Here is a 15,058-nt window from a genome sequence, read left to right as displayed (position 1 = left end):
CGTGTTAAAGAGGAAACATTCTCAATCACAAACAACGTTCAAGCTCATTTATAATAGCTGTAGAGTAATATTTAATGTCACGTACAAATACTGCACGTTATATCACGTTTACACTGCGATAAAACTGAAAAATCTTTGTTTTTACGGTAAATCGCAAGCTTAACGTTGCTAGCATTTGTTCGACTTTGACTAGCGTCATCAAAAGATTTTCTTTCTCTTATCATCTCACATCAGATAATGTAATTTTTGAAGTGAAACTTCTTTATCGGGGTTGGAAAAAAATTTAGTGTAACATTTTTTCGTTACGCGTGACATTTTTCCGTTACGCGCCATCTTTTTCTTATCCCTACCCCGCGTGATTCGACGTGTTTCTGTAAAGTTGCATATAGTAAATTATTTTTTGAAAAATAATTTACTATATGAATAATGTCATAAAGAAGTTTCACTTCTTAAGTAAAATGTCATAAAGAAGTTTCACTTCTTACGTGTGTACACTAGTACACGCACACATTTTTCTTTTTTATAGCTACTGATAGAGTGTGAACATTTTACATCAGATAAAGTGTATTGTCCTTTCTCAGCAATTATTATTTGCTTCATAAATTAATAATTCTTAGAAATAAGATAAAGAATTAAAATTATTAACATTAAAATTAATAAGTCATTTTACTAACTAAAGCCATCTACTTAATACAGAACAAAGAAATATTATCTGCTGAATATTAATATAACACTAATAATTATTAAATCTAAGATTAACGATAGCCAAATTGTCACTAGTCATAACCAGCTACGAACTGAATTGAATGATCTAAATGAATCCATTCTCTAGCAATAATTGAACTCATTTAAACAGTTATTAATCTAGCAACTATTGCTTTTGTCATGTCGTATCTCCGTTTAAATTTAGTCGTAACGATATTTTGTCGGATCGTAATTTAAACACACTTAAACGTCTTTGTCGTATAATTACCGACTATATTAAAGTTATTAAGTTTTTGAAGGACTTTAATGTTACCTTGAAACTACTTGAACTAATTTTTACTTTTAGAAAATTGTAGTTAGGTCAACTATGAATACGGTACATTTTCATTTAAGCTTCATAATTTAGTATTTTCTATAATAATCTAATCCTGTGCGTACATAACCATATTACTTTAAGAGGTGCTGCAAGAAATGGGCTCTTTAATATTTCATCATACTATCCCATTATACTACCCATCCCTTTCACACATTAGTGCAAGAGAGAGACGGTTGAGCCTACTGGATCATTAACAATGAAGATGGAATTAATTTTCCAAAACTTTCTTAATGGCAGTTTGAAAATTAGGTTTATGACGTCGAGACACCGTCTAGGGTATGGAACTATGTAGTTCATTAAGTTGACAGAATTTTGTATGATCTTGATTAGGCCGGTCTACACAGAGCAGCCTCGAGACGCAATTGCTGCGCAAAGCGGCTCGGTCTGTGTGGACGTGGCTTGGCCCAGGAGAGCGTGTGACGTCATTTTCTTTGGACTTTACGGCTTTGTGTGGACCCGGCTTAAGCCGGCTACTCACCTACCTGTGCTGCAGGTAGGTGAGTAGCCGGCGTAGAGGCAATATTGGAATTGCATTGCCTTATTTGTGATATGTATAGGCAATTTAGAGAACAACTGAAATTGCTCCGACTGCCGTGCAACCGGGATTGTTCCAATATTGCCCCTGCGGCAGGTACCTACGTGAGTGTTCTTACATATTTTTACACACAAGGAAAATATTAATAGGTATAAGTAGTATATATTTTGTCGTATACATTTCTGTAGGTAGGTAGATGCTTAAAGTTGATACAGGGAACGCATCTTTTTTTTTTTTTTTTTTTTTATTGTGTGATAGGGAAGCGCTTGACCACGATCTCGCCTGATGGTAAGCTGAGATGTGGCCTAAGATGGAGCGCGCTTCCCTAGAAGGTCTCCGAAAATAATAGCTGAAGCAATATCATTCAACGGAATATTCAAAGTATCGTCTGTTAAATTAGTTTTTCACTATTTGATAGAATCAATATCAGATATTGAGCTATCATTGGACATAGTAACAAATTGTGTGTGAATATTTTAGGAATTTCATACCTATTCCTTATTGTTAGTACCTAGTACATTTTTAGTTTTAATAAGTAGGTAGCTATTTCCATACCTTTTTTTTTAAGTGGGGAAATCTTGCATAGATACCCACGCGACGGCTTCCGGGGAAAGGGCCGTGGGTTATGTCGGATTAGCTATTTCCATACCACAGTTCCATACCTACCACAAGCTTGTCAGGTATCTTTGAAAACCACAAGCTTGTCAGGTATCTTTGAAATTTATATTTTTTAAGCTTTTATAAGTATATAAAGTACCTATGTACACTATTGCGTCATTTCAAAGAAGAAAATCGTGTTTTTTCAGCAGTTTTTTCATTCTCAACAAATAAAAAAGTATAATTACTGCTATGGTGACTCCGAACCCATACACAAACTCGACTATAATTAATTATCTTCTATCTAAAATGTAGGTCTGTCGTTTGTTTATAGATAACTAGCTTTTGCCCGCGACTTTTATATAATAAATAAATAAATATTACAGGACAATTTTCACACACGGCACGATCTGATCCCATACTAAGCTTTTCGCTTGTATTATGGAAACCAGATGGCTGATAAACATACATATATAATTTTAAATAAATACTTATATAGATAATTAACACCCAGATTATAATTTATATGAATATAAAAATTTAAATATGCGTTGATTTGTCAGTTGTTTGCTTATTTACTCTCTATTTGCTCAAAAAATAGCAATTGTTTTTATCATCATAATAATTATCATGTATTACTATGCTAATCAACAAAACCTATGCTCCAATGAAATATCAAACAAGCAAGTGACACATAAACGAGCATATCGCTCCATCGACTTATCCATCACTTTATCCGGTTACAGCCGGTTATAACCGGGTATAACCAGTTATGACCGGTGAACCGGACCGCAGGTCAGCACTAATCGAATATCAATATGATGACGTCATGGCTGGATATAATGTTGTTAAAAAGCTTATTTAGGGCCTCTGCACAATGGGCAGAGTTGGGCGAGTAGAGTCAATCACGATAGTGTAGAGGGTCTACATGTCCATGATTGGCTGTCATTGTAAATATTTTTTCATAAATGAACAATTTTATAAAAGTTCAATAATATAAATTATAAATATTCAACAATATGAGGAAAGAAAATTAAAAGAAAGATCGAATATTTCTTGAATTCTAGTTCTAAGAATGTCTTAGCTTATATAAAAATTATGAGAAACTGACGCTTATAATATTCGCTTATAGTTTCAGAGAAATCAATTTAAGAAAAGTTTAAAAGCTAAAAGCGAAGTTGTGGACAGAATTCTAGTTATTTTTCACTTAAGTATAGAATAATAGAAAGTAGGTACAATGAATTGGCAATTTCATTATTAATTATTAAAATATTAGGGGATATTCCATAAATGAAACAAAGGTACCCACTAATTAAACAGATGAGAATAAATAGGTACCAAGTTAATAATAATTATTATTAACCGAACCAATACACTGTAATATTATGTAGAATATCACATTTTACAAAATAATAATGCAGCATAATTAATGTTATATCTTACTGTGATGATGATGATGATTTCTGGGAACTTACCTGAAACAAGAAATGATTAATTAGTATTTTAAATAATATTAATTACAAATTGCGTGCTTTCAATTTAAGGTAAGACTACACAATATGTTATTTATATACATTGTATTACTTAGGTATCACGACTTACTAATATAACGTCTGTAAATTATTTATTTATTTTTATTCGTTCAATTTATTTGTATTGTGTTTAATCTTTATTCGTTTTTTCCTGAATAAATATACAGGGTTACTTGTAAAACACCAGCAACCTCGCAGGACAAGATAGCTAACATCATAAGTAACAACATTAATTGTTCTACGACTTTTGGCATAACGCAATAAATTATTTTTCAATGATTTTTTAAGCTTTTATTGTACTCTCCAACATTTGTAAGTCTATGTTCTATTTATTATCGAAAGGACGACGCGACGCCCCCTTCCCCCTCTCGTTCGCTTCTTGTTTACGTAATTTTTGGGATGCGCGTAGAGTTTATAATATTCAAGCGGAAAATTAAATGAATATTTATTTTTGTATGAAAATAAAATCTAACAAATTATCAAAAGTCGTAGAACAAATGTTGTTACTTATGATGTTACCTATATTGTCCTGCGAGGTTGCTGGTGTTTTACAATTAACCCTGTATAATACTTTCTAAACAGATACAGTTGTTCTTTATAACCTTAAAAGAATAGAATTTCTTGAATTAACCAACTTTGTAAAGCACTGTACAGTGTACACGAATAGTAATTTTGCAAATGGGCTCTAACTTCCATACATATTTTATGACCTAGCCCTTTGTTCTAAAGTCTAGGCCACAAAATTAGATTATAACTTGCCTACATTACAAAGGAGGTTACTTAAATTCCCAGTTAAATTTCATCCGGGTATAAAATTGAGTTAAATAAACGACGTTACACGAGTTATTTTTTAATGCAATATTTGATATTTTATTTCAAAAATTTTGTGTATCTATAAATATTATAATGGCAAATCTATACTTAATAAAGCTGAAGGCTTGTTTGTTTGTTTGAACGCGATAAACTCAGAAACTACTGGTCCGATTTGAAAAATTGTTTCAGATAGATATCGATTATCGAGGAAGGCTAATGCTTATCATCACGCCGGCCGAGACCAACAGAAGCGGAGCACTGCGGGTAAAACCGCGGGGCACAGCTAGTGTAATATGTGGTTGGAACATAAGTAATAATATAGTTTGTATGAAATTTCAAACTATCTTTCAGTTTATGAGTAGGTATGTACACAAACTTATAAAAATATAATTTTTGTACCTACTATAAAATTTATAATCTATTTTAGTGTTAGAAACATCATGAATTACATATTAGATAGCTATATTATGTACAAAAATTAGTATACAGATTATTTGTTTGTTTGAACGCTTATTTCAGGAACATTACAAAAATACATTTTATTTTTGAATAGCCCATTTGTCAAGGAAAATGAAAAATGTTGCATATTACGCGGGAACCTTGCGGGAACACCTCTTATCAACTCCCAAGCGGAGTCGTGAGCACAGCTAGTAAAATAATGTTTAAAGTATGTTTGTTTATCTAAGAATCAGCTCATTATTAATTAAATATACTTCTGCGCTTTGAAGGTTCTTTTGCATTTGTTTTGGTTTTTTACATGTTTAAAAATGTGTTTTCAAATGATTCTTTTTGAGATTAATGGAAAATTGTTTGTCATTTGTCTGAAAATGTACCAGTATTGATCTTCTTATGAGAAAATAAAAAAAATGTGTGCGTGTACTAGTGTACACACGTAAGAAGTGAAACTTCTATACGACCTTATTTTTCAAAAAATAATTTACTATATGCAACTTTACAGAAATACGTCGAATCACGCGTGGTTAGGGATAAGAAAAAGATGGCGCGTAACGGAAAAATGTCACGCGTAACGAAAAAATGTTACACTAAATTTTTTTCGAACCCCGATAAAGAAGTTTCACTTCAATAATAATTCACACATATTAATGATGCTATACAACATAATTATCATCGATAACTTAACAACAAACTGTCATACTCTGAAGCCAACATAACCCTTCAGTTAATCATAAATAAAGGGTTAGTTTATATTCATTTTCAGCACGTAATAAATAACTTTAAGTTAAACAAGCCACGTTAAACTCTATTAAATCTTGTTCAAGTTTAAACCTGAGCAAAAAGATGATCTATTTAAACTTTATATAACTAAACTGTCATGAGCAAAAACTTTTATACCGTATTTCAATTGTTTATGAGTGGATATTGTAAAAATAAAATAGTCTATGTTATACTCTGTTTCTTCAACTACATTTATACAAAATTGCATCAAAATCGGTGCTATGGTTTAGCTGTGAAAGCATTGCAGACAGACAGATTAATCTAAGTATGGATTAGCTGTGCCGCGTGGTTTCACCCGTCTACAAAATGGAGTAAAAAAGATATTATTTCTATAACTTATGAGTTATATTGGTACATACATTAAGCTACATGATTGCTTCGTATCATCAAAATCGGTTCTGTAGTTTTCGCGTGATAGACGAACAAACATATCCTACTAATATTATAAACGCGAAAGTTTGTAAGTATGGACGGATGGATGTTTGTTACTCTTTAACGCAAATACTACTGAACCGATTACAATGTAATTTGGTATGTTACCTACATATGAAAAGCTGAAGACCAAGAATAAGACAAAGGCTACATTTTATACCGGAAATCCCACAGAAACGGGAAATATGCAGGTTTTTCCTAGAAAACGCGGGGAAATCAAGTTTATAATATTAGTAATATTTCGGTAGCGTTGTCGCAAAAGCTTACGTTTTGATGTAATTCATCTGCATGCAAAATTTGAGGAACGTAAAGTTTTTGCAGGATGAACATCTGGCGTATGTAGTTTAGAATTTATTGCATAAGTCAGACAACTAGGATTTCGCGCGCATTTTAATCTATACTTATTATTATGGAGTTTGTTTGTTTGAATGCGCTAATCTCAGGAACTACTAATCCGATTTGAAAAATTCTTTCGGTGTTAGACAGCCCATTTATCGAGGAAGGCTATAGGCTATATAATATATCATCACGCTAAGACCAACAGGAGCGGAGCAATGCGGGACGCGGGTGAAATCGCGGGGCACAGCTAGTATGTAAAAATGTTATTGTGTTAATTTAAATATTGAATAAGGATAAAGGAGAAAATTTGTATAATAGATGTGTGAATGTGTTGCACTTTCACGCAAATGACCTAGGTATTATATTTTGATAAAATTTTAAAATTTTATATAGAAATATATAGAATATTACTTCCTAAATAGGTATACTAAGTATACCTATGGTCAATCAGATTGCACAACACATAATAATTGCAAATATTATGTGTTACCTATCAACTACATATAAATATATATAAAATTCAGGAATTTAATTTATCAATAAAATACCAATTAATTAAAACCGTAATTACTAACCGCAAAATTTCGAACGTCCATTAAATTTGGCCGGATTATACCCACAATAAAGCTACCAAATTAAATAGGTATCTTATAATAAAGTATATAATATAATAAATTGAACCCTATAATCCGATTAAAACTAAATTTGAACAAACCCTCATCCAGTATTAATTATCTCGACCTTTTCTGATTTATAACCAGTCCAAAGCAGAAATTTATGAGCGGTAACAAAAATGGACAAATTTTTACCAATAATTCATACTTTGGTAGAGATCGCGGGACAGATGTCGGATCAAATTGATTTAGTTTCTTTTTCAAATATATATATTTTGTACTAAAATATTTTTGAGGTCTCTTGTGTTTAGAATTTTGATTAATTTATCACTACATTAACAAAGTCGCATTATTTATCCCTATATCTCTATGTACGCTGAAATCTTAAAAACTATACAACGGATTTTGATGCGGTTTAATTTAATAGATAGAGTGATTCTAGAGGAAGGTTTTAGTATACAATTTATTAGGTCTTGGACAAAGCGGACGAAGTCGTGGCTAGAAAGCTAATATGTATTGTTTTAAAACTAAGTTTTGCGACAGTGTAGGTATATCTATGTTGTTTAATACAATAAGCAAGTATCTGCCGTGAATAAATGTCTCCTTATATAATAAATTGGAAAGTAAATCCGTACATATAATATGCATTAAATCGCTAAACTGGCAGAGATTTAGGAAACAATAAGTGCCATGTTCGTCTCAAAATAATAAGCGTTATTGGGGCTGGAAATACGTATAGAAAATCCCATGTGAACGTGCGTATCTCTTGTATATATTTTTTAAACTAGCTTTCCACCCGCGGCTTCGTCCGCGCAATCAAAGAAAAACCCGCATAGTTCCCGTTCCCGTGGGATTTCCGGGATTAAACCTATCCTGTGTCCCGGGGTAAAAATTAGCCTATGTCCTTTAGAGATATTTTGATACCCGAGAGGGTATCAAAATATCTCTATATACCAAATTTCATGCAAATTGGTTCAGTAGTTAAGGCGTGATTGAGTAACAGACAGACAGAGTTACTTTCGCATTTATAATATTAGTATGGATGATATAAAGCTCATCCATACTAATATTATAAATGCGAAAGTAACTCTGTCTGTCTGTCTGTCTGTTACTCAATCACGCTTAAACTACTGAACCAATTTTCATGAAATTTGGTATGGAGATATTTTGATACCCGAGAAAGGACATAGGCTACTTTTTATCCCGGGAAAACGACGCAATCCCGGAAATCCCACGGGAACGGGAACTATGCGGGTTTTTCTTTGACTGCGCGGCCGATGCCGCGGGTGGAAAGCTAGTTTTATATATTTAACCACAAAATACATAACAAATTATAATTTATTTCGATATTTGCAAATGTAGAGTTTCCAAAAATTGTGATTTTATAGAATTCTTGATTATTAAACAGTTTGTTTATTATAATAGACATATTATTAATAATGAGCACTAGTAATTAACGGGTAATGTTACATTTTTGGAATTATTATGCCCAATATAATTAAACATTCACAAAAAATAAAAGCTCTACAATTATATCACTGTATTAAAGTAAACATACGAAAAATAATGAATTTCAAGTCCAATACACGATTTCATCATTCCTGTATTAATTTACTATCAATTAAGGTTTTTAATTAAATCGGGTTTAACGATTACGTAGAAATGAGAATTCAATCCGATAAACTTTGTTTCATGTGCTTTACATACATATTGCAATGGAATTAACTTCAGTGTTATATGTGTTCATATTTAATCATATGAGTAAATAAAATCAGTTTAAAATTAAGTATATGGTTTTTATTAACCGACTTCAAAAAAAGGAGGAGGTTATCAATTCGGCCGGTATATATATTTTTTTGTTTATGTATGTACACCGATTACTCCGAGGTTTCTGAACCGATTTACGTGATTCTTTTTTTGTTCGATGCGGGATGGTGTCGAATTGGTCCCATAAAAATTTTATTCGGATAGGCCCAGTAGTTTTTATTTTATGAGCATTTTTGTCTGTAGGTATTTGTAAATTTTGCAAGTGCAAGTTTGAAGTCGGTTGTTTTTAACGCAGTTATCACTTGTTGATTAGCTTTTCAACAAAAGCTTACAGATAGACTGCGCTTCACACTATGAGCAGCATATGCTGAGAAATTACTCTTTTTTACTACGCTTTTATATTTCACCGACCTCTAAAAAGAAGGTAAGTTAACAACAATTGTCGTAATTCCTAAATGTATAATACCTAGTCGATAAAAATCGTCAATTTTAAACTTAAACTGACTTGTACAGCTGGCTCGTTTTATTTCTAACTAGCTTTCCACCCGCGGCATCGCCCGCGTAGTCAAAGAAAAACCCGCATAGTTCCCGTTCCCGTGGGATTTCCGGGATAAAAAGTAGCCTATGTCCTTTCTCGGGTATCAAAATATCTCTATACCAAATTTCATGCAAATTGGTTCAGTAGTTAAGGCGTGATTGAGTAACAGACAGACAGACAGACAGAGTTACTTTCGCATTTATAATATTAGTATGGATTAGCTGCTATGACTGTAATTGTGATAATAAAAAGTGGATTTTCATATCTCCTAGTCCCCACTATTACAAATATAATATTATTACATACTAGCTGACCCTTGATTTATATTTATATTGACCTTTCATATATATATCGGTAATTAAGGGGTGTGAAAAATATATGTTACAGATATTATGTACACAAAATATTGTCAAAACGGTATAGCCGTTTCGTAGGAACTAAGTAACAATTTTATACTAAAATGTATCTGTTCTATTTGAATATTGTTTCACTGATTTTCTTGACGGACAAATAGGTGATCAGCCTTCTGTGTCCTGTCAGACAGATTTTTATAGGATCCCTCGGTTCTATGTATAATAAGGAGGCGTTCATATAAATATTAACACAACACTAAACAGACTTGCGCTGTGGGTGGTTATTAATTATTTGTAATTAATGACATACGCGGCTAACCAAGTTATAGCCGCGTAAGTTGAATTCGCGTAAGGGTGCAATTTTTTTTATAGTGTTTCCATTGTATAATTAATGTATGTGGTATATATCTTATTAAATATCAGTGTGTTTCCTTCAGATTATATATATATATATATATTCTTTATGTATAGTTATATATATTTTGTATGTATACCTATTTATTTTATTTATGTATGTATGTAGATATGTATATATTTATGTATTATTTTATGTAGATATATATTATAATATGTTTTATACATGTTTGAATGATGAAACGTCTTTATTTTTCTGTTTTTCTTGCTAAGTACTATTATTATTATTTTTTTTTTCTCTGTTCTCGTCCCGCCTTTTTAGTGACCTCTTTGCTTGTTACCTTTTACCGTGGTTGCCTGGTAGAGATCACTACTTAGTGATAAGGCCGCCAAGTTAATTGTACTCTGTTTTTAGATGTAATTAATACTAAGGTTTCCTATTTGTACAATTAATTAAGTGTAAAAATAAAAAAAAAATAAATAAATAATCGCGATATTGGTAGGTCAATTTTTTTGGCCATTTAAAAATCTTTATTTTCCATTATTTGATTTGGTTAGCAATCCAAATATTGTATTTTTCGTGTAGGTATTACGTTCTAATGACTTGTTATTTCTCATTTGGAAACGCGGCGGTCAGCAAGTACTTAACCGTGTAGCTCGGAATTTTCGTAAAGCGGGTACATTATCTAATCTCCTCACTAATTACTATATACAATTAATTTATATACAAATGAATCGCCAAATAATTGGCTTTAGGTACGTAAAATTCGATAACGGCTCGATTAATTCGATTTTTTAACGTTTTGGTTAAGGCATTATAGGAAGGTTCATATGGAAAGAAAACACGAGATAGTGGCAATAGCGCAGAACAACGTCTACTTGGGTAGCTAGTTATCACTACATAGTATAAAACAAAGTCACTTTTTCTGTCCCTATGTCCATCTTTAAAACTACGCAACGGATTTTGATGCAGTTTTTTAATGTTTTGGTTAATTTTAAGGTGTTGGTATATAATAAATTAGGTTTAAGACAAAGCGGGCGAAGCCGCGGTCGGAAATCTAGTGAAATATAATTCGTAACTTACCTTTGTGCATAGTACTCGAAGAATGCGACGAGTATTTCAATGGACCTAGTCATTGCGGCCCACATTTCTTGCGTTTTGCATTTTGACAGTGACGGCAAAGGCAACCGTGGCTGGCCGTCTGACATTTAAACATTCATTAATCTCACATATTACTCAATTCGAATTCTACGCGACTGTACTTACGAGTTGTGCACGACTGTACAAGCAATTAATATTGCGAACAATGGAACTGCACGCGACGGTACTCGACTGCTCTACGCGAGTGTACAGGAATCGGCGCGGTACTTACAATACTTTTGTCCACGTCTATAGGTATTATGAGCGGATGGAAAGGACAATTAAATCTTTTGTGCGCGATTGTACTCAATTGGCAGCCAATGCACTCGACTGTACCGATTACACAATATCAATATCAAATGTGTACGCTACTCCGCCTACGCAGTTACTATGTAGTATCAACAGGTACAATGAGCAACAAAAACAACAACCAAAATCGTTTAAATTGACGCGCGCTAATTCTAATACCGAATTTAATTCCCGAATACGTGAACACAGGGATTTAAATTTTAAATTCAAATTTTGAATACGATGCGTACGTATCCCGTGGCTTGTATTCCGAGACTGGCAAGAGAAATACCCTGGCGCATGCTCCATACAAAATTATCGCTTGCCCGACCAGCGAGGAAGACCTCCCGTGGCCGCCTGGCTGAACAAAAACGTTCCTTGCAAAAGCTCCACTACCGCGGCCAGGGATCAACTGAAACTGGTCGTGGTTGGGGTGAAAATTCATAAGCTTAACGTATCTTATGTAGCAGAAGCCACAGTTGGTTTTAGTGTCGACAAAAGAATACTTTTACTTTTTTGCTATGAATTCTGTTTATCTGCATACAGGCTGTCCCACTGTTGGTATACTAAGCTCAAAGGAGGTTATAGTTTTGCATGCGCTGAGTACGTAAAAAATACTTATAAAATTCCAGACGCATTTTTTTCAAATAGATGAATTCTTAAAACTCTATGTGTATAACAATAACAAGCAACCCGACCAACTTTGCCACCAGAACGTGAGCTATCGTTTAAAATTATGTTTTCATATACAAAATGCTCACATTAGAGAAGCGGTATATGCCGGTTGCACGAAGCTAGAGAAGAAAACATGGATTTTCAGGAAAAATTTAGCAAAAAAATTTTGACGTAATTTTGTTGTTTAAGTATTTTTTACGTGATCAGTGTATGCAAAACTACAAGTCCCTTCGCGCTTAGTATACCAATAGTGGGACACCCTGTATATTCTAATGGGATGAAGATTTGAGATGAGATTAATTTTTATGCTAAATGTGAATAATACGAGTAACTTGGATCATGGATGCTATTGTTAATAATATTTTATTTTTCCTACCATTAAATATTTTATACCGTCATAGTTCTTATAGACATTTTTTCATGGTTACTTGATTTGTATGAAATTAATATATTTTTAATTTTCAAATATATATTTGTCTGTGTATTGTGTTTTTACTAATTTCTTATATATAAAATTCCCGTGTCACAATGTAAGTTACCATACTCCTCCGAAACGGCTGGACCGATTCTCATGAAATTTTCTGTGCATATCGGGTAAGTCTGAGAATCAGCCAACATCTATTTTTCATATGTACCACGGGCGAAGCCCGGACGGACCGCTAGTAATATTATATTTATAGCATTCTACACTCCTTCTGTATATAAGATCGTAGCTTATAAATGAATGCAAAATTTCATATTATTTCGTACGCGCAAATTTTATAAAAGGACGTATAGAGTTTTAAATATTATAAACTAGCGGTCCGCCCCGGCTTCGCCCGTAGTACATGTTTACGTTTTCTCTACATAAGATCCATCCTCGTACTTCAAGAAATATAATAAAAAAAGAATTATCGAAATCGGTGCAGCCGTTCTCAAGTTATGCGCTTACCAACACATTTTGCGATTCATTTTTATATTATAGATTACCTATATATTGTCAAATTATATTACCCAGCTTTTTGCACTAAGTTAAAGTAGCTGAAAGCTCTAACTTAGCACTGTTTGCCCTAAGTTACCGAGCTTAAATATTTAATTTGTTTACGAGTACATTATATATATTATCACAATATACCTTGACAACACTCGCGTTTTATCAAAACTATTGAAATACTTTTACAAACTTATTCTTCTGAAATACATCCCGAACGTTTTAGAGAAATTTAAACTTTAAGTAATAGTGTGTAGAGTAGAAATTTGTTATATATAATAAGGTTTTTTACGTTAGCTCAAACCTAAACATTTATTAATTATTTAACTAGACGTTTCTTTGAAGTGATTGAATCTACATAATACACAGGTTTAAATTGTCTTCTTATAAATTATAATATTATAAATTAGCTGCTCTGCGCGGTTTCACCCCCGTGGCTCCACTCCTATTTGTTTGTTTTTACGCGCTAATCTGGGGAACGACTGGTCCGATTTGAAAATTTATTTCGGTGTTAGATAGCCCATTTATCGAGGAAGTCTGTAAGTCTTCTATATAATATCATCACGCTTAGACTTAATAAGCGCTTAGACCAACAGGAGTGGAGCACTGCTGGTAAAACCGCGGAGCACAGCTAGTTATAAATAAGAAAGATTTGTATTCATCATTATCATCATCATCATCAGCCCATATACGTTCCCACTGCTGGGACACGGGCCTCCTATGAGGGTACAGGCCATAATCCACCGCGCTGGCCAAGTGCGTGTTGGCGGATATTTGTATTAATAAAATGTAATTGTATCAAAATATGAACACAAACTTCATTCATTCAGATCGCCTTGTTTATACCATGATAATATTTTCGTCTCTTCTTTTTATTTATCCTTTTCTGCTAAGCTTTTCTGTATGTGTTAAAAAGAATATTGATAAGAATATTGTTCTATCAAAATATAGTTAATTAATTTTTTTTTCAGGTCAACCAGATCCAGGGCGAGCTACTAGTATACAAAATAAATGAATCCTATAACCTTTAAGGCATGTCACATGGCACGAAAATATGTATCCCGTCGGAATTCATGAGAAATATCGCTGTCATACTTATTGCCTGAAGCAACCACTGTTATAAATAAAATAAAATCTCTGCCACATTTTTTCATATAACAGTAACCGTTATTCGTATATTTTGTAATCCTTACGTAACAATAACGACGATTGTAAAAAAAAATTAAAAAAACAGCTTGTTTTTTTATTGTGTATGTTATTTACTATACTATACATTACACAGGTTTATTAATAAGTTTGTAAGTAAATAGAAATATCCCTAAGCGTGTTACTTGGGATAATTTCACTTTATCCTAAGTGACACGCTTGGGATAACTTGAAAATAATGATGTATAACGATGATGATGACGCGTTTTTTTAACGCGATAAATATAGGACAACGAAGGGAAGGATCTAAACATATTATTTATTGTTATTGTTATATCAACTCAAGTTATAATTTTTGGTTACCGCTTAAAATATAATTTGAGATAATGGGATATTACGATACTTATATCTAACAGGAAAATAAGGAACAGGGAAAGTATTAAAGAAAAAGTAAAATGAATTTTCATTTTAATTCATTAGATACGATAAAAACGTTAACGTTTTTAAATAAGTCAAAAAAACATCAGCCACAGTTTTTCTTCTTCACGTCTAAAATCATTGAACTGATTTGGATGAGATTCCGTATATTCTGATCTGTGAAAGTGTACTTTCCTATATCCTATGTATAGGATAGGTTTTATGTTTAT

At 32.7% G+C, this 15,058-nt stretch overlaps 1 protein-coding gene across 6 annotated transcripts in view; it reads right to left on the bottom strand.

Annotated features, from left to right (window-relative positions):
• LOC123704409 (synaptotagmin-7) overlaps window positions 1–15,058 on the bottom strand; it is a 243,467-nt gene that overhangs the window by 76,830 nt on the left and 151,579 nt on the right. Inside the window, exons 1-2 of one of the 6 annotated variants that reach the window (XM_045652788.1) lie at window positions 11,459–11,542; window positions 11,276–11,393 (exon numbers count right to left, since the gene is read on the bottom strand). The exons of 4 other annotated variants lie outside the window; for them this stretch is intronic. In XM_045652788.1, coding sequence (XP_045508744.1) covers window positions 11,276–11,340 — 65 coding nt within the window. In that variant the 5' untranslated portion in view covers window positions 11,341–11,393; window positions 11,459–11,542. Of the gene's footprint in view, window positions 1–11,275; window positions 11,543–15,058 lie in introns of those variants that run through there. One more of the 6 variants, XM_045652786.1, reaches the window with a different exon arrangement.

This window comes from Colias croceus, chromosome 29 (assembly GCF_905220415.1).
Source record: "Colias croceus chromosome 29, ilColCroc2.1".
Lineage (NCBI taxonomy): Eukaryota > Metazoa > Arthropoda > Insecta > Lepidoptera > Pieridae > Colias > Colias croceus.
Note: the sequence above shows the minus strand (reverse complement) of the source record. Positions and strands in the feature narration are given on the sequence as shown.